The 20,353-nt window shown below is 49.0% G+C and overlaps 1 protein-coding gene across 21 annotated transcripts in view; it reads right to left on the bottom strand.

Annotated features, from left to right (window-relative positions):
* Positions 1-1,982: 1,982 nt before the first annotated feature.
* The window catches only part of ARRB1 (arrestin beta 1), a 71,917-nt gene continuing 53,546 nt past the window's right edge, over positions 1,983-20,353 (bottom strand). For 13 of the 21 annotated variants that reach the window (XM_016161540.2, XM_016161544.2, XM_016161547.2 and 10 more), the window contains 9 exons: positions 18,365-18,500; positions 17,416-17,500; positions 16,890-16,962; positions 15,980-16,117; positions 14,918-15,001; positions 13,683-13,706; positions 11,665-11,735; positions 10,817-10,868; positions 9,915-10,383 (listed from right to left, as the gene is read on the bottom strand). In XM_016161540.2, the coding sequence (XP_016017026.2) occupies positions 10,161-10,383; positions 10,817-10,868; positions 11,665-11,735; positions 13,683-13,706; positions 14,918-15,001; positions 15,980-16,117; positions 16,890-16,962; positions 17,416-17,500; positions 18,365-18,500 (886 nt within the window). In that variant the 3' untranslated portion in view covers positions 9,915-10,160. Of the gene's footprint in view, positions 9,474-9,914; positions 10,384-10,816; positions 10,869-11,664; positions 11,736-13,682; positions 13,707-14,917; positions 15,002-15,979; positions 16,118-16,889; positions 16,963-17,415; positions 17,501-18,364; positions 18,501-20,353 lie in introns of those variants that run through there. The other 8 variants (XM_016161545.2, XM_016161535.2, XM_016161537.2 and 5 more) reach the window with 3 other exon arrangements.

Below are 20,353 nucleotides of genomic sequence, written 5' to 3'. Positions count from 1 at the left end.
ATTTAAAGAGGGTTTCTTGTAGAGAGCATATATTTGGATCTTGTATTTTTAAATTTAATCTGATAAGCTCTGTCTCTTAATTGTTATGTTTAGATCATTTATATTTAATATAATTATTGATATTGTTGGATTTAGGTCTGTCACTTTTATTTTTTGTATGTCTCCTCTGTTTTTTATTCTTTGGTCCCAACTTTCCTGCCTTCTAGACTATTTTGATATTTTTAGTATGGTATTTTAATTTATCTATATTTTTGGCTTCTCTACGAATCACAATATACGGTATACTTAGGATTAATATTGTATCACTTCAAGTATAATACAAAAGCCTTAGAAAGAAATAGATCTAATTACCTTCCCCCACTAACCTTACATTATAGTTATCATATGTTTCATCTATATACATTGATAACCCTACAGAAAATTTATAATTTTTTCTTTCAACAGTTATTCACATTTTAAAGAACTTAAGAGGACTAAAGTAGCCTCTTATATTTACCCAAATAATTACCATTTGTTTTCCTCTTAATTTCTAAAGATATGAGTTTATCTCTTGAATCGTTTCCTTTCAACCTAAAGAATTTCTTTTAGCTTTTTTTCTAGAGCAGATCTGCTGGTGACAAATTCTCTTAGTTTTCCTTCATTTAAGAATCTCTTTATTTTACATCATTCCTGAAGAATATTTTCACCGGATCGAAAATTCTGGATTGACAATTCTTTTCTTTCAGCACTTTGAAGATATTCCACTCTCTCCTGGCCTCTAAATTTTCTATTGAGAAAGCCGCATCAAATCATCATTCTTTGTAGAAAAAAAAAACATATAATAATGTGTCATTTTCTCTAGATACTTTCAAGATTTTAAAATTTATCTTTGGTTTTCAGCAATTTGGTTATCGGTACCTCTATTTGGTTTTCTTTGAGTTTAACCTATTCGGGATTTGCTTAGTGTCTTGAATTTGAAATTTATGCCTTTCATGCAAATATATTTTTCTGCAACGGTATCTCTCCTCTCCTCTGGGAATCCAATAACTTGAATCTTAGACCCTATAATATTTCATAGGTCCCCGAATCTCTTAATTATTTTCAATCTTTTTTCCTGTTTTTCAGATTGAATAATTTTTACTGATTTATCTTCAAGTTCATTGGCTCTTTCCTAGGTTTCCTTCATTCAGCTATTGAGCCTATCCAGTGAATTTTTTATTTTAGATGTTCTATTTTTCAGTCTTAAAAATTTCATTTGGCTAATTTTCTAGTTTCTTTATCTCTGCTGAGAACTATCTTTCTATAAATTTCAAGTTATAATAGCTACTTCAAACTCTTTTCTAATAATTCCAAAATCTAATTCATCTTAGGGTTGATTGTGTTTTCCCTTGAGAATTGGTCATATTTTTCTGGTTCTTTAAATGTCAAGTAATTTCATATTGTGTCCTGGACATTATGAATGTTATATTATGTAGACTCAGTCCTTTTATAATCCTTTATTGGATGTTGATTTTGTCGTTGTTTCAAGAGGCAATCAACTAATTTAGGTTGAGACCCTAAGTTCTGTCTCATCTTCTGTTGGTGGTGGTTTTAATCTCAGCACAAATCCATAAAAGAGAAAAGAAGAGGAAATTTACCCCATGCAGATTACTTCTCCCAATTTTGACTCTTCTGCACCATCTTCCTGTTTTTGTTTAATTTTCAGAGTCACTAGGTAGTTGCGTTTCAGATGTAATCCAGTAAGATAAGCTATAGTGGACTTAATCTGTCTTGAACAGAATTTGAAACATCTATCCAGCTTATTTTGGTTTACTGGAGCTTTTTTTAAAAGCTAGAGAAATGAAGTCCCAAACCACTATGAAGACAGTGAAAACAGGAGAAAAGCTCAGCACTAAGGCAATAACAAATACTACAGCCATGCTGAAAGTCCCGGTTAGATGTCAGAGCACTCCTTCTAAATTGTGGTATCTAGGATAATGTGATTATTTCTTTTTTGTGGGGGGGGGGGGGGAGGATGAGAAAATTAAGGAAGAGCTGGTGATTTGCCTCTTTGATCTCTGATCTAATCCCCTGACCTCCTGCTCTGTACTGCAGGACATCAACCATTGCAAACTACATTTCCCAAGATCCCTTGAAAATTAGCTTTTAATCAGATTCTGCCAATAGGAGGCACAGGCATGCAACTGGAGGGCAGAACAGGAGAAACCAGAGTATTTCTCCCACTCTGCTTTGTGCAGCATCCCAGCAATAGCTGTGTTTGTTCTGTGGTCTAGGTTCCTCAGATACCCTCTCTCTCCCTCATCATTCCTGCTGGGCTGCCCTAGTTCCTCAGCTCCATACCACCACCTCCTCTTCCTGTCCTTTCACCCTACAGGTAGTCATGGTTTCCTGTTGTACCTGATCTCTGAGTTGCCTTACATCCCATTTGCCCTTTCAACTCTTGCAACAACTTTATAACAAGTTACTTCAGTGAAATTCCTGCTTCTGGAATACTGGCATAGCCTCAGTTTATCTGGACTCAGACTGATACAGTCCACATGAGAGAGCAGAACGAAAACTCTAACTCAGGTCTCCTGATTGATATATCTGTATTTTCCCACTGCCCTTCTGTGGCTGAAAGGAAGCACCAAGGAAACAGACCGCCTTTGGGCTAACCAGAAGGGCAATGCTTTGATCTAGGTTGCACATTATTTTACAAGAATGTAAAAAAAAAAAAAAAAAAAATCGTTTTTTACATATATAATCAGTTTTCTAAAAAAGTCATCTTATATTCATCAGTATCTTCCTTTTGTGTTTATATAGTACATTAGAAGTTAGAACTCTGAATATCCCTCACCTATATTCTCACTCCTCCCATGTGTTCTTTTGGAACAGGCAGAGGGCAGGTCATGGAAAACTGCAGTGACTTCAGAAACACCTAACAGAGCAGCAGATGAGAACCAAACAAGAACAGGGGCTGGAACTGGGGCTGGAACCGGAGCAGGGCTCCAGCTGAAGCGGTCATGCCAAAGAGAAGATGGAATTCAGTGGTATCTGAGAGTGATCAGAGTTTTGGCAACTTTTCCAAGTCCATAAGGCTGGGAAGCGGTGGGGTAGGGGGAAGGAGAAAGCCTTCTTGGTAGTTTCCAGAAGTGCGTGGGAGAACTTGGTTGAAGTCACGGTCACAGACAAAGGAAGAAAGAACCTGACTCAGCCATGGGCCCTGTCCACTCATCCAGGATGTGAGGGACAGCATTTTCTAGTCTATGTCCTACCAGGGGCTTATGAGACAGAAATAAAAGCACAGCCAGCCTCTGTCACAAAAGACCTTAATGGTCTTCTATTTATGATTCTTTTATTCATTTGTCCTGTTAGAATTGAATAAACTGTAATAACTTATCTGACATAATAAGGAATGCCACAGGTACAACAAATAAATCTGGGAGGTGGCCCAGGAATAAGGTAAAACAAAATAATCACTTAACAAAAGGGCCACAGACTTGTAGACCTGTCCCAGCCACCTGTCTCTGCCTACTCCCAGTGCCCGCACACAGTCACTGTGCCAGGCTGAGCGCCGGCTCCCATTGAGTAGAAAGAGGAACGCCACTCACCACAATGTCTGTGCCTGGACCTTAGCAGAGATGTCCCAGTAAGATGGTGCATCCTGTACTTGTTCCCCTGAGTGCTCTGCTGATCTGCAGTGCAGGCCATGACTGCATACCAAGTTTGTGAGGCTCCCACCTCTCATATGATACCATCTCTCTTATCCACCCCTCCTATAACCCTTGTAGTAATCTCTGTGAGGTGGACAGAGCCTGGCACTAGCCCCCACATGGAGGCCTGAGGTCAGTGGGTTCCCAAGGGCACACTCAGACAGAATGTAGAACACCAGTTGGCACAGTTTCTCCCATTCCGAGTGGCTTGCTGTGCCCTAAGTTTACATTTTCACCTAGAATACCCTATAGGGGAGAGGACAGGCAAGATTTGGTGCCAAGGGCTGGTCCAGGTCTCACCCAAGTGCCTACCCCTTAGCCCTGGTGAGGGGCCTGGGAACAGGGGCAGACTGGCAGAGAGAATTCGAGAGACTGCAGGTGGGAGACCAGCCCCTCTTCAGTCACCTCCCTGTGGCCCACACACTGTGGTTGTCCACCAATGTTGGAGTAGAATCCTATTAGAATTGCTGGAGGGAAACTTGCTGCCTAAAAGGTTTCTGGACAGATCCTGCCTTCACAGGACTTTTGTCATAAAGTCCCTTCTCAGCATTTCTTTTATGAAACCCGGACTTCCATCTATCTGGCTGTATATAAAGAGGAACCTGACATTAGTTTCTCCTTCTCCCATCACACTGCTCCTTCTGTCATCCCATGGTCCTGGGCCAGGAAAGTTGGATATCATACTGGGGTGCAGACACTAGTCCTGGGGTAAGGGTTGGGCCTGTTTCCTTGCTCCACAATTCCCCACACTGCATGGGCCAATATCAGGGTCAAGATCCATCTTCACGAAGCACCGGGCCCCTGCCCAAATGAAACCTCGGCTAGGGCTTCAGATGGGGGTCTAAAAAGTCATTGTGTGTGTGTGTGTGTGTGTGTGTGTGTGTGTGTGTGTGTGTGTGTGTGTGTAAGCAAATGCTGGGGCCAGGGTTTGTGATCCAAGTATCTTGGTACTGGAATGCTGGAGCCATTCCAACATGAAAAGCAAGAATAGAATCGTGCTTGCTGGTTTAAGATCAAATCTCAGAATGGTGGTTGAAGAATTGTTTCTTCAAAAGAGTGTTTGAAGGTAAAACCTCGATAGGCAAGATAGATGAAAGCAGAGTTGTTCTGTTAAAAGTGGGAATGGGGTGAGGGCTAGAGACCTAGCCTATGCCTCCACTCCTCTCTTCCCACTTTATTGCCCCTGACAAAGCTCTGTGGAACACAGAGGTTCCACAGCACCTGGTTTGAAAACCACTGTGTTAGAGTGTCTACAGATCATGAGTCCTAGGGACCTGTGCTTTGACTTCTGTTTTAGGGTGAAGAGTTGGGATAGAGTGCTGGGGAAGGAGGATACTCCCCTTTCAACAGGCCTCTCTTTGAAACTACTGTGCAATGTCCCTGCAAGGGAGTGTCAGAGGTGGTGATCCTGCCCTAACAGGCAGGCCATTTCAGTCCTGGAGGGAGGGCAAAATGATGGAGCTGCCTGGGCCAAGATAGCAAAACACCAGGCCCAATGTGAGCTTACACATGAGGGTGAAGAAAGTCTGTTTTGGTCCTTGTTGATTTAAAAAGTGTCAGAACAGGTATAGGCCTATGTTCATGAGACCCTATAAGAGTTCAAGATTGGGGCCTTATGCCTTCCTCCAGGAGGGGTGGAGAATGTCCAGTCCCCAGTCGCTGGAGGGAGAGAAGCTGCCTTTGTGAGTTGCTGAAACCACGAGGGGATAAGTCAGCTGGGGCTCAACTCTCAGCTTAAGAGGACTGGGTTTTCCCTGAGCCCGAATTCCTCCCAAGTATCATCCAGAAGCATTGGCAGCTCTGGTTGACCCTAGAGGGAGCCTTGTACTTTGAAGGGAAGGAGCAGGCAATTTCTATTCCACCTCACCCTTGCGGTTCTTTGATGGAGTAGTGATTCCCTAACCTGGACCTGAGCCAAGGCTTCCTGGCCTCTGTATAGGCTGAGAGATGGGAAATGACACTGAGCCTGGGAAGGTCCAAGATGACCCCTGTCTCAATCAATGACAATATCTATATCTTGTTTCTCTGTCTTGGTTACTGGGACCACTATCTGTGGGCATGACATTCTTGAATATTGTCTCAATTTCCCTCTCAGCTGGGTCACCAAAGCCAAATTAGATGCACTGCATTCTGGTAGATACCCATCTAAGAGAGAAGTGGGGAAGTGATGAAGATCGGTGGGAGGAGGGCTCAGCCCGCAGCAAATTCCCACGTAACCTAGTGCTACTCCCCTGAGGTGGTAGGGCCAGGGCCATACAGCCATTTGCAAGGTACAGGGCTGACTTTCATCTCCACTGGACCTCATAATTCCTTGAGCTATGGGGGGAAGGGATTACTGTCCCATTTCTCTAGTCAGAGAAACAGGGCCCAAGAGCTTGAGTGATGTGCACAAGACTACTCAGCTGGTCAGTGACAAGCAGGACTGAGAGGCATTATGGACTTCCAGGGCAGTGTGCTTTTCACTGCACCATGTGGGAACCAGCTTGTCAGTAACTTCTCCAGCTCAACCAACACCCCAGGTGAGCCCACTCTCGCCTGTCTGGGCCCTGGGGCTGAGGAAGCCTGTGAAGTCCTACCAAACAACCCAATCCTTAATTTCTCATAGTTGGCCTTCTGCCTGGGGATTTTCACTCAGGGCCATGCTCTTCCTTCCTGCCTAGAGTGCTACCTACATGCCACCCCCATAGACCACTGGAAAGTCCCTGACACTGTGGGCTGGTGCCTGGGGCCCAGTAGGGCTCCCCAACCCCCAGTTTCACTCCAAAGGCTCACATGGCTCCAGATGGAGAGGGGCCCTGCAGAGAAGGATTCAGTCGTTTTGGGGGAACATAGGAGGAGTGGGGTCTGGAGCCAACCAGAAACTTGGAAAGATGATCTGGGCCTTTCTCTCGGGAAGAGGCCAGAGGAAACACTCTGGGCCTGGGTGGCCTCTGGGCTGCAGCTCTTGGCTGTCCAGGAGGATGCCCGACCCAGGGGCAAGTGGAGCTAAACTCCAGACTGTGCACCATTCACAAAGCTGTACATTTGAATATGGGCTGAGTCCACCTGGAAAGGGCACTGTTTCTAGTTCACATCAAGGGACTATATGGACTAGCAGTAGCCATGGAGCTCTGAATGCAATGGCCCCTTGTTCCTCCCCTCATGACTTTCATCAGACCATGAACTTCCTGAGGACAGGGCCTAGGACTGACCCATCTCTTTGTCTCCAGTGCTTCGCACTGAGCAGAGAAGTTATCAGCCAAGGATCGTTAAGCCAAATTCAAATGAACTTGTCCACTGCCCTTCTGTAGTCCTGTGACCAAAGAGTAAAGAGCTAGACATGGCTATGATGCTTTCTACAGCTGGAGAAGTCTCAGGTAAACACTGGGATATACTCAAAAGGATGAGAGAGATGTTAAGGGGAAGGATGCTCATGAAACCAGCCTGACAAGTCTTGTCACTAGTTGAGGATGGAGGAGGGGAGGTTTGTAGGGGAGTGATTATCTCAAATCCTAAAGGATCTTGTACCAGCCACAAGGTTTCCAGAAGAAGACACTGGAGACCATATGTTTATCATGCACTGTTCTAGCATTTCATCAACTCTAGAGCTTCCCAATGAGGTGCAAAGCGCCCTGCAAGCTCTGATAGGGGCTGGATGCCCAAGGCACCTGCAGCTAGGACCCCAGAACTGGCCAGGGGAGTGTGACTGTCCCGAGCTGACTTGGTCCCGACCTAGGGTAAGGGTCCCTAGGATTGAGTCTTCATGATTTTCAGAAGGGAAGGGCTAAGGTGCAGTGCCAAGCATGGGAAATAGTTGCCCAGTCTGCCCCAGGAGGGCCTGTACTGAAAAGGGTTGAGATTCAACTTGTATAATAAAATGTATTGTCTCCCCTTTCAGACAGTATGGGACAGAGATAGAAGGGATCAGGAATTAAGAGAGCCCCTTGCCCCACAAATCAATATACTTGCTTGGGTATAAGGTAAACGTCAGGAGTCTGCATCCACTGGGGGTTGAGAGCTATTGGAAGTACTGTCACGAGCCCCTCCTCCCCCCACCCATTCTTCAGCCAATACAAGCTCTGTCCTTTTGTGACACTTGGACCCTAGGGCCGAGCAGCTCATACTAACTGTGGCCACACCTTGACATCAGGCAACCCTCCAAGCACCCAAGGAAGGCCCCTCCCAGGCCCGGGGATAGGAGTAGGGGCTCTCCATGGCCCTGCCACCTCTAGGTCCAGTGAACCCTCCTTGGAGGCAGACAGAACAGTCAGTGGCTCTGGCTCCACCCGCCAGACCAGAAGCTTTAATGTTTACAAATTCTTAGGAGCTAGAGCTGGGGGGCCCTTCGTGATCATCCGGTCAAACCCCTTGGTTTTCTAGGTGAAGAACTGGGACCCAGAGAGGGAAAGGAACTTGCCCAAAGCCACACAGTAAGGGAGCATCAAAGGCCATAAGAGAATAGATACCTCTGAACACTTATTACTTCATCAGCTGCCTGCTCTGCTGCCCTGGAAACACCCCAGGTCCCAATTACACTAACACTAGCCAATGGGTTCTGGGTTCCCATGACACTGGGAACTACTGGTGGGGGGGATCATTAATTCCCCAAGTAAACAAAGGGTTTTTGCAGCTCAGCAGACCCCTTTCTCTTAGGTGAAGGCATCTGATGTACCCTGCCACTTTCTGGGGAAGGACTGCCTTTGACTGTGGGCCTCAGCCACTCTCTCCCAGCCTGCAGGGCCAGCCCAGTCCAGCCCTGGAGAACTGCAAGGGGAGGCAGGAGGACACGGGTGGCCCCAGCCCCCTCTGGACCTCCAGCCTTATTTCCCATAAGGGATCACCGATTGTTCTTAAGTCCACAAAGGAAGAGAATAGGGCTGGTTCTCACCTTCCCGCCTTGCCCCCATCTCTCAGAGCCACCTTTCAGGAAACCTCTGGAGCTTTGCCTCACTCTTCTGAAGACCCTTCCTTTTTCTGTCTCTGTGCATATTTACAGATAGAACACACGCATAAGATATAACATTAGCTAGGAGGTTACGTACTGACAATACTTAAATAGACTTGAGCTAGTTCACACAGCTTGCCTTAGACTAGGGAACTGCTGGTAAGAAAGTCAGTCCAGTTACCTTTCTCCATTCCCGGGATCTACACCAATGTCACTGTCAAACACAAGGGTGGGGATGGGTGGAAGGGGAGAGGTGCTTGGTGGCTCAGAACTACAAAAGGCATTGAGAATCTATTCATAGTCTGCCTTCTCAGCCAGAAGAGGGTGGCCTTCAGCGTGGTCATCATTGAGTTGCCAGACTGCAGTAACCTCCTAGGACTGTGAACATCCCTCACTTGTCTCGAGCCCTCATTCCCACCCCTCCAAGCCCTTGTGCCCCATCCTCCCCTCTCTGCTCCCCATCCTAAGTCAAATTCCAAGGCCAGAGCCATGGTGGCCTTTCTGGGCATCAGAAGAAAAGAGGGGGGATGGAGAGGTGACTGTAGTTAGAGGGGTGAAGGTGGTGCATGTGGCCCCTGTTGGCATGGTGATGTGGGGCCCATTCTGAGGCCAGAGGTTCACCACATGACCTGGAAGACCACTGGGCCCCCCTGATAGAAACTGGAAGAACAAAGGGGAGGGGGCACCAGAATAGGAAGAAGACGAATAAGCAACTTAGTGCAGGAAAGTGGACCTGGAGCTGCCCAGGGGGAGGGCCAGCCCCAGTCTATCTGTCGTTGAGCTGTGGAGAGCCGGTACCATCCTCCTCCTCTTCCTTGTCGTCCTTCATGCCTTTCAGTCTCTGACGGGCAAAGTCCTCAAACACAATGTCATCATCGCTGGTGGGAAAGACAAGGAAAACGGGGTGTGTTTGCAGGGCAGGAAGAGTAGGCTTATCCAGAGGGGTCAGAGGGCTGGCCCAGCTGGATGGGGACTCAAGCTGGCCTCCAGAGCTGACCTTGGGCAGAAAGGCCTGCCAGGCTGGCACATCTAGATATCTACCAGTCGCAGTGGACTGTTCACATCTGGCCTCCAGCCAGTTGTGGAAATACCAGAAAGAGGCATGAGTTTGCCTTTCATGCCTAAGGGCTGGAAGGTAACCCAGTTCTTGAGAAGTTAGGGTGGTGGGAGGCAGTGTGGCTGGGCTAGAGCCAGAGGAAGAACTTATTCTCACTGTGAAAGGCCAGGCCACCAGTAGTTTCACGACATACCCTGAATCCTTCAAGAACAGGCCCAGAAATCCCACCCACTGACCCAAAGAACTACCCTCAGGAAGCATGTTTGTGCACAGGAAGGAATGGGCTTGCCTTACTGGAAGAGAAAACTGTGAAGGTCCTTTCTCTAGGGAAGTAGCACATTCTACCCTGAGGGATCTTGGACAGAAAGAGGTCCGGGGGTGGTGGTGGCAAATCTAAATAGGGAGGCAGAGGAGGGTTTGGTGGAGAAAGGGGTGCCTGAGTGGGGTTTCAGGATTTGGAACTACCTCCAAGAAGAGTGAGGTCCTTTCTACCACGAAACATGTTCGCTTAGTCCCACCCGGGTCCCCTGTCCCCAGAATTCAGCCAGCTGCATAGGGTGTCCTCATGGGGTGACTTGAGACCCCACATCCCATATATCTCCCAGGGGACAAGGGAAGGGTGGATGGATTTGGAGCTGGAGCGAGAAAGCTGCTTGGCCCTGGAGGTGGTTCGTGATGTCGGCCCAGGTCCTGCCCCTCTGGCCACTTTCCAGTGATGCGATGGCCTTTGACTGCAGGGAAATCCGCATTGGTCCTCAGGAGTCAGAAGCAATAAGATCCCCAGAACTTTCCCCACCCACAGCCTGATTCCACTGGTTGGCTGCGTGCGAGGCAGAAGAGCCCCAGCCCAGGGCCACAAACCAGCCCTGTGTGAGCCGAGCAGGCGCTGTGGATGGACGAACGGACTGACCGACGGACGTGCAAGGACGAGGGAGGAAGACAGACCCCACCAAGGCAGGAGGAAGAGGAACAGGCACGGAGGGTCCTTCAAGTCACATGCAGGCAAGCGGGTTGCTGAAGAGGCGGGCAGAGGTGGCTCTCAGCAGACGGGGTTAGACCAGCTGCTCCTCAGGGGTTAATAAGCATATATGCAAATGACCCCTGTCACTCCGCCCACTGCCCGAGGCCCGCCCCCCAGCCATCTGCAGGCAGGGTTCCGCTTACTTTGTGTCAAGTTCTATGAGATTGGTATCCACTGGCGCCTCGTTCTCTGGAACTAAACACAGGGTGGGCAGACACCCATGGGTTAGTAGTGAGTGGGTATGAGGGTACAGGTCCCTGCCCTGAACAGCCACCCTAAGATAGGGGGGACAAAGGAAGAATGGAGTGGGGAAAGGGGGCTGGTCTGGTCTCAGAAACACCCCAAACCATCCTAAAGGCACGGGAGGAGGATGGCCCCAGAGGCCCACTGCATCCCCAAGAGAACAGAAAATCCTCTGGGCCCTGCTCTTTTGCCATGTCTCCAATATGACTTAAGATTCATTTCTCGTATGCATGACTTTCACTGGCTCTAAAACAACCATTTTTTCCTCCTGTTTTCACATCTCTGAACTTGGGGTATTTTTATAGTCAATGGCACTGCATAGTTTAATTGTGGGGACATTTTTCTTTGTGGTCATTCTATAATATCTCTTTCAACTGAAACAGTCTCAGACTTAATGAAGTATGGGGGTGGTGTGTCCAGAGGCCATCTTACCCTCATAGCCTCTTTCCCTACACTTGGATGCAAGACAAGGGTTCCAAGCATGGCCAGTAGGCACCCCACCCTCCACTCCCAGCTTCTCCCCTCACCCCCATGGAGCAGAGCCAGCCCTCTCTGTCTCCTGGGGAGTCAGATGAAAATAGGAGTGTGGACCTCACAAAAGATCCTGGGGAGCTGGGGAAGACGGGCAACCCTGGGCTGAGGGCTGACCTAGAGGGAGGTGGGGTGATGGGGAAACATGGCAGCTAGTGGAGAAGGGGGTCAACTATCTGGAAACCCCCCACCCTCATGACCCAAAGTTCCTGCTTACCTTCCCGATGTGGGGGTTCTTCTTTGGGCTTGGGGTGCATTAGGGTGAAGGGCAGTTCCACGGCCACATCACTGAAATGGAGACCCAGACCCAGTGAGCCTTGAGCCCAGTCTCAGGCTGTGAGACTTAATGCCCTGTCAGTTTGAGGGCTGGGGAGGCTATTATGGTCAGAGGAGATAGCTCTGGGCTGAGAGGTAGGAAATCTGGCCTCAGGCCCGGTTCTCCCATTCTCTGAGCCTTAGTCTCTCTAGGAGTTGAACTAGGTGGACCTATTCTCCTGGCTTCAAAATGAAATGGAAACCCTCCCTTTCCTGAGAAGGATCCCTGGGTTCCCACAAGCTGGGAGGAGGCATAGGGGTGGGAAAAGAATGCCAAGGACAGTGTGTACACCTTGGGCACTGGTGGCTCAACTCGGATGGGCCCCATGCTTTAGGGCTGTCTACCCTGTGCATAGAGGCTTGAAGCTGTGCAGGGATGAAGGGAGGGAGTCGTAGAGAAGAACTGGGGAGCTACTGCCACCAGCCAGTGCTCCTGACAGAGCCTCCTCTCTCCTTGGTTCTGACAGAATAAGAGCAGACACCTACATGGTATTGACTCTGTGCCAAGGACTATTCTAGAGTAATTCTAATCTTCATAACCATTCTATTATTACACCCAGTGTACAGATTGGGAAACTAAGACACGTGGAGAAAAAAGAATTTTGCCAAAGACCACACAGCTCTTAATGGGAAGCGACAGACAGGATTCATACCCCTAACCAATAAAAGTGATAAAAGCTCAGAATTGAGAAAGGGAGTCTTACCCAAGTTTTGCTCTCCACTCTTACAAATGCAGACCTGAAAGCTCCTCCTTTTACCTTGGGACGGTGTCACCCTAGGTTGCCCTGCCAACTATGAGTGCCACCAGGCACATCCTCATGTAACCTTGCTGCCCAGGGCCCAGCTGGGCGGGAAGAAGGAACAGGGGAAGAGGGCGGGCAGGGGCATAGGCTATGCAACTGGAAAGGTCTGTTCTGCAAGCCCCACCACTCAGTGGGGCACTTTACATTTTCAAGTCCCATTGAGCTTATCTGGAAAATGGAATAACGATGCCTAACTTCTAGAAACACTAGGACTTCCAGGTGATGGTGTAGGTAAAAGGCTTGGTTAAACTGTGAAGTGTGTGCCTGCCAGAATCATTATTTTCCTAAGGCAGTTGAAATAACGTGGCTTCTTCTTCTTCTTCTCTTTTTTTTCTTTTTTTGCATTCAAAGGGGATTGCTTTTCTAGGTTCACTTGGAAGAGTGAGCTCTCAGAACGAAGGCTGGTAGAAGACTGAGTTTGCAACCTTCGCTAAAGCCATACAGGATATGGAAGAATCTGGACCTTAACCTTCCACCAGGCCATGAGTAATCAAGGGCAGGGGTTGTATCTGACTCCTTTTTGGGACCTCGGCACCTAGCATAAAGCTGGATACAGTCTGGGTTCAGGAAATCTTTACTGAATTAAAATGAACTGAACTGAATTGAATTAATTTCACCTCTCCAAAGGGACTAAGATTTCTTGGGATGAATGATATGCCATCTTGTGACAGGAGGAGGCAAAACCATTGCATTTGGGGAATGTTCATTTTTAGGATGTACTTGGATCCAGCTGACAACATAGGAATTGTGTCTACAAAAGCAGATCTCCACAGGACCTCTTCTTAGCAACACTCAGCCAGCAGTTAATTCTCATTAGTGCAGAAGTTTGAAAGCCATGAAGCCTGCATTTCTCCAAAACATTCTGTAATTCAGACTAATTGGGAACCACTCCCCAGGTCATTGGAGCCAGCTTTGCTGTCTGCAAAGGTCCTTGTCACTTGGGTGTGATGCAAGAGCAGGGTAAGGTTTTTAAAGCAGAAACTATGTATCCCTAGTCCCTTCTTAGTCCCACCGCATGCGTGAGCCTGGCAATTGAAAGTGACTGCTAAGATTCTTTCCCACCCAGTGCCTTGCAGTTCTGGAAGTGTGTTAATCAAGTTGAAGGGAGAAACTTTACCTGGACGCAAGATCTCCCAACAGGCTGGGTAGGTCAGAGGAGGCAGAAGTGGTCAGAAGAGAGTTCAGAAAGGGAAAAAACAGAAAGCATGTTCATTCACCACCCCTGCTGCCTGTCGGGGTAGAAAAGACCCTGGGACACCCACCCACCCACCCCCTGCACAGCTGTAACTGCTCATTCGGGGACACAAGGACATGGCATTAGCCCTGCCAGGGGATCTGGGATCTAGGCCTGGCTCAGCAAGGCCTCGATGAGCCCCAGGATCCTCATCTGCAGAGGAGACATAAAATAACCCTGTGCTGCCTGCCCTGGGGAGGCCCAACTAATGACAGAAGGAAGCAATTTAGGATTCACCAAGTAGTTCTCAAGGAAGCAGCCTAAAGCAGACTGTGGGTCCTGCAAGAATCACAGGACACGAGACTTGGGATTTGCAATTCTGAGATGTCCTATAATATGTGGTCAGTATTATATGCTGCCACCTGCATGAGGCATTATTCTTACAATAAAGGGGACTTGATGTCTAATATTATTAGCTTTACAATCTTTTTGTAGAAATTTATGAATTAGGAAAAAAAGACCTGTGATGAATTACAATTCTTAATTCCAAGTTTATAACATGTAGGCCCAATATGTGCAGGGAAATAGTTCTTTGTGAGCCTCCCTCCACCAGACTATGTTCCATTGCCGTGACCTCAGTACCCAGCCCTTAACTGAGATTAGGGGAGATTTCAGGAAATGTTTGAGGAACTGTTTGGGCCTCTGTTTTTCCATATGCAGAATGGGAGAGTCAAAACATCCCCAATCCAACTATGGGATTCTTGGCCCCTTTAGCCATTTCCCTAGCATATCAGCATGAGCATAAGTGGGGGTTGCTGCTGTACCCCAAGTTGTGATGAGGGGCGCAGAACCCCCTGGAGACCCCATTGCTTAGACTCTGAGGAAGTCTCCCCACCCATGTTCCTAGAGTGAGGATAGGGAAGAGAAGGGGGAGGAGGATGGAGAGATGAGTGGGCAAGGGAGGAGCTGAAGGCCTCTGAACCTGGAGAGGGGAAGGGCACAGAGGAGGAGAAAGAAGCAGGAAGGATGAGGAGCAGGAACAGACAGTCCTCAAGCTTGGTTCACCCTCAAGGTGGATGCGGCTAAAGGTCCAGCAAATAGATCGGGGCAGTGGGCTATGGGTGGTCAGGGGTAACCCCTCAGCACTTTGGGGTCCTGGGCTTGGCTGGAGCACTCACCCACCCCGCGATACCACCAGCTTCACTTTCACTTTGTAGGAAACAATGATGCCCAGGATCTCTCTGTTGGCTCCTTCCCTCAACCTGCAAGGCGACATAGAGGAGTCGGTTTACGGGAGCTCACTGGGTGGGGGAGACATGGCTGGGGTGGGGTGTGGTGAGGGGGCAGGGGCCATCCATCCCCCTCCTGAGCCGTTCAGCCATGAGCAAGCAGAGAGCAGTGTGTAAGAAAGGTAAGCTCTGCCCTGAGGGGCGGGAGCTTTGAGCCCTAGATTCCACACCAGGCTGAGCAGCCCTGGGAAGCCCCATTCTTCCCTGGGCCTGAGTCCCCACGGTGCTGAGAGGGGCAGCAGGCTCCTCCTACTCTCCAATGAATGGACTCTGCTTCTCTCATTGCTCAGCAACCCATGGGGCAAAAAGAGCCAGACAGGGATCAGGGGAGTCAGTGGCAGGGGAGGGACCAGGGTATCAGTGAAGACCCTGCAGGTCTTCAACCACGTCTTGGAGACAGGTAGAATTTGAGCCAGGGTGGAAGGAGAGGGCAAACGCTCAGAGGTGAGTGGCCGGCATGTGCAGGGGGTGGTCAAACACTGTTAGGGCTGGAGCACAGGGTGCATGTTGGGAGTCCTGAGCGGGGGGCTGCAGAGGCAGGCCTGAGCCCCACTGAAGGGTCAGATCACAATGGGTAGGGCAAGACAGTTCCCCACACACCCAGGTCTTTTCAGAGAGTCAGTGATGGCCATGGAGAAGGAAGGACCATATGTCTCTGGGATCCCCGCGGTGCCTTTGAGGTGCACTCCCATATCTGACAGCAGAGCCCAGCACTGACTAAGGGAGCTGGGTCTAAGGGTCCATCTTGTTCTCCAGGTCACCCCTGGACAGCGGTGGGAGTAAAGGTAAATTTCCTGGCAGTTCAAGCTCCTGAGGATGGGTCCTGGATAACACCTGGGAAGAGGGTAACCCAAGCCTTGTGCTGGCACTGGTGGGATCAAGGTGGGTGTGGATCCACTGGGGGCCAGGTGAGCATCCAAGAGCCTGGGACCAGGGAGGGCAGGTCCTCACAGGGTGCTGGAAGCCAAATTCGTGTCTTCGTGCTTGAGCTTCCCATCCAGGGCGAGGCCCCGCTTTTCTCGATTGTTGGCCAGGAAGGGGGTCAACGTATAGACCTTGCAGAACGTTGAGCTGGGTGCCACTGTGTCACTGGGAGGAAGGGAGGCAGGTGTGGACATGGCCGTGCCCCCACCCAGAGCCAACCCCAGCTCATCCAGAACATCTCAAAGACCACATAGTAACATTAAAAACATGTTTTTAAGTTGCAAAAATACTTACTGCTATTACATGTAAAAGGACACACTTACAGAAAAATTAAATGAAATGCAACTACCTCCAAAAATTATTTGCAGGGCCAGGAGAAAAAATAGGTGTGTTTTATAGTAGGAGCATCTACTTCCTTTAGGTGAGAAAACATATTTCTCTTGAGATCTTTCCTCTTGCCTTAGCTGCAAACAAGTATGCTCAATCATAGTAACTCTCCTCAAACCTAGATTTTTAAAAAATTTATTGTCTACCCTCCCACACAACCCCTTTTACCTAATGAGCTGGATTATTCCTTTATCATATAAGTAAAGCTGTGTACCTAGTGCCTTATCCTTTTTGCCTTGGCTGCCAGGAAGCTCAGAGCAAAGTATTTCCCTTTAATCTAGGTTTCTGATGCGGTGTAATTGTGACTCCAGTACTCTTGGATTCATCAGCTCTTATTTTGTCATCCTAATTTTAATTTTTTTTTTCTTGACTGTAGCATCCCTTATCTTGCAGCTAAATCAAGTGGATATTTTCTAGAAGACTATTCAGGATTATCTATTGCAAGTGGCAAGGAAGTCTGAGGCCTGCCCCCACCACTGCAACTGGACTCAGGCTCTCTCTTTTCTCCACTCAATCCCACACGCCCAAGGCTGGGCTTATGCTCACTTACTCAGCCTCTTCCATGGCCACAGGGCACTTGTACTGGGCTGTGTTGAAAAGGCAGATGTCCGCATACTGGCGCACTGCGGAGGAAGTGGGAAACAAGGTGGTGTGAGCCACGGGTGCAGCTCCCAGGCACTCCTGGCTCTCCCGAGTTGGGGCAGTTCAGCCCCAGGCAATGGCCAGAGTCCACTGGGTGCTTTTGCAGGAGACCACCCCCATCTTCCACTTAAATGGCAGCCCAAACATACTCATTCCCTTCCATAACCAAAAATCTTTCCCTCAAGGACAGCTTTGCCCAGAGCCCAGACAACCTCAGAGGAGGTGGCTTCAACAATAAACTCATTACCTGGCCAATAAGCAGCCTGTGTTACCAGCCTCAAAACCTTGCCCTTTGGTTTAGAGCAGGCCCTGGGCTTCCCTGTAGGCCAGTAGTTATTTATAAGGCTGTTAACAAGGAAAGAGCCTTCAGCTACTCCCTACTTTTGGGAGGATTCCTTCTTGCCCACTCCCTGGTCTGGCCTGTGCCCGGGTACCCGAGATCTTGATCTTCTTCACTGTCTTGTTGGTGTTGTTGGTGACATGAACATTGACGCTGATGGGTTCTCCATGGTAATAGATCTGGGAGGGGTAAGAAGGGAGAAGGGTTGGATGGAAGGATACCAAAACTCTAGAGAGGAGAGACCTCACATGCGTTTAGTGGGATTCCCCAGACCTTGGTCACTCTGACACTAGCCCCAAGATCATCAGCCACTTCCCACTGATGCTAAGCCACCAGGTATGTTAGACTTCAGTTCCTCTGGGGGACCTTGAAAGATAATTGAATTGGAAGGTGATATTCCTGGGCTCTAGTCCTAGCATGGTCACCGGAAATAGCGATAACAATAATAATAACAATGATAATGAGGATGAGAGTGGTGTGGCCTTGGACAGGTTACCTAAGCCTCAGTTTTCCCCTCTGTACATAGGGAAGTTGGATTACGTGACATATCAAGTCCTTGCCAGCTCTGGCTGCCTGGAGTTTTAGATAGAGGAGGGTCTAGAAGAAACGGGAGAAAGGTGGGAAAGGGTTGGCTGCCTCACTGAGGGAACCAGCTCTGAATCTTCACTGTAGGGCCTCAACTTGCATCTTGCCCCAAGCACTTGCCTTCGGCTGTCTCCTGAGAGGAAGAAGGAGTGTCCACAGCTCGGGAAGGGATGAGGGTGCGGGGAGATGGTGAGAACTCAGGACCCTTCAGGAGCCATACTGACTTTTGAAGTCGATCTCTTCCTTTGGGCTCATGTCTGCCTCTGCTATGCCTTTAGGTCCCAAGAGGCTTCCCTGACCCCTAAGAGAAGCCTCAGGTCTCCTGAGCTTGTGGTCCTAGGGCTGAGGGCAGAAGCTCCTACCCAAGAAATCCTGAGGCCATGAGAGAACTGGGATCTGAGGTCCCTGCCCGGGTTGAGTAGTCTCCACCCCACCCCCACCAAGTCTGAGCCTCTTACCTCCTTATCCAGGGAGGCCTCTAGATGCAAAGGCTTGTCTGACATGAGGAACTGCCTGGTGGTCTCAGCTGTGGGCTGGGGGCCAGGCCTCTCTGGGGCATACTGAACCTTCCTGATAACCAGGCGCACAGAATTCCTAGTGGAGATGGGTAGAAGGGAAGATGACTAGAGTCAACTGTATCCATTCCCTTTCCTTGCAATCCTTACATCCCTTCCCTGCTCAAGGGACTGCTATGGCTCCCCATGGCCTTAGAATCTAGTACAAATTGCAGAGGTTGGCATAGGGGCCTTGTCTCCAATTGGCCCAACTCTATCCTCTCCCACTCTGTTCCCAGCTACCCCCACTTCCTCACTATCATCCTTGATGCTCTACCTAGTCCAATCTCCGAGGCTGCACTTGCATCGGGTCCCCTTCTTATAATACTCTCTTCCTACTGCTTCTGTCCTCATTGGCTCCCTTCTTTAAGACACAGCTAAGTGCCTCCTCTTCCAGGAAACCTTCCTGGATCTGCCCACTTGAATCTTCTCCTGGTCTAACCTCCCACATCATCAAAGCTGAACCACTTGATGGCAGCACTTCGGGTGGGTCTATGTCTTGGTGGCCAGCAGGACGGTAAGAAAGGGACTAAGTCTTTACTTCCTGCATCTCTCGTGTCACCTGACATTGTAAACTCCTTGAGGACAGAAATTTTTGTCTAAATTGTTCACTGCTATATTCCCAGCACCTGTGACAGTGCCTGCCACCTAACAAATGCTTGCTAAATATCTATTAAATACAAATATGCAGAGGGGACAAGGGCCCCACGAAGAAACGGGAAATCGGGGAGGTGACAGGTTCAGTGAAGGGACATGGATTTGGTCAGGAGGATAAAAACCAATGAAGAAGATAAAGACCCAGTGAGAGAATGGAAACCCAGAGATGAGATGGGGCTTAATGAAGGTGACGGGGGTGCTCAGGGAGGAAACAAGGATGCAGGGATTGTGAGATGGGGACCCAGTGAGGCAGTCTCTGTGGCACGCTGGGTGCGCCGGCATCCTCATTGCTTAGATGAGTCGCCTCCATTCCCTGGAACCAGACAGCCAGGGTTAAAGGCCTAGTTCTCCCCTCTGTGTCTCATTTCCTCATCTGTAACACAGTGACAATGGCAGGACCAACCTCTTAGGGTAGTTATGGGGATTAAATTAGCTCACACATGTCCATCACTTCGCATAGTGTCCAGCACTTACAGTGTACTCGATAAATAACAGTTGCTATATCATTATTAGTAGGAATTCTGATATGGACTTAAAATATCCCATTGGTGGAGAGGTGAAGGTGGTGGCTCTCAGCGTTGCTCCTCTTCCTTGCTCTGATCAGGCTCCACCCTCACAACCCCCTCCTTTCTCTTGGTCTTGGGCTTTAAGAAGAAAAAGGGGACAGAGAAGCAAGGGTGAAGGGTCCAACCTCCCCATACGCATGAGCGGTCCAGGCTGGAGAGAGAGATGCCTGAAGTACACGCTGTAGCCACCAGGTGGCAAACTCAGCCCACTTCCTAAGAAGTAGCGGTGCCCTCAGCCTCCTGTAGGACCAGGCAAGGATGCGTTTAACTTGGACTCTGAGGCAAGCATGAGAGGGGGGCTGAGTACCTCACCCCAGGAGTCAGGGCCAGTTGTTTCCGGCTTCCAGCTTGGGGTCTCCGTCTGCCCAGGGCTGTGCCTCTCCAGGAGATCACTTCCCCTCACTCTCTCCTGGGTGGGCTCACTTTCTCTACTTCCCTCCCTTGCTTAGAAGCCTCCACTGATTCCCCTTCCCCACCACCTGCTGCTGATGGCCTCCCAGGAGCAGAACTGGGAAATGGGAGTCCAGGATGGCCTGGAAAGAACTCGGTCACTATTAAAAACAATCTGAATTTCGGGGTTTTCCCCAAACAAAGCAAAAAGACATGCAGTCTGGAGGGGACAAAATCAGAGGCAGGGAGATGCAGGAAGCAGGTACAGTGATGTAAAAGA

The sequence above is a fragment of the Rousettus aegyptiacus genome, unplaced genomic scaffold, assembly GCF_014176215.1.
Source record: "Rousettus aegyptiacus isolate mRouAeg1 unplaced genomic scaffold, mRouAeg1.p scaffold_m13_p_5, whole genome shotgun sequence".
Taxonomy (NCBI): domain Eukaryota; kingdom Metazoa; phylum Chordata; class Mammalia; order Chiroptera; family Pteropodidae; genus Rousettus; species Rousettus aegyptiacus.
This window is presented reverse-complemented; position numbering and strand designations above follow the sequence as displayed.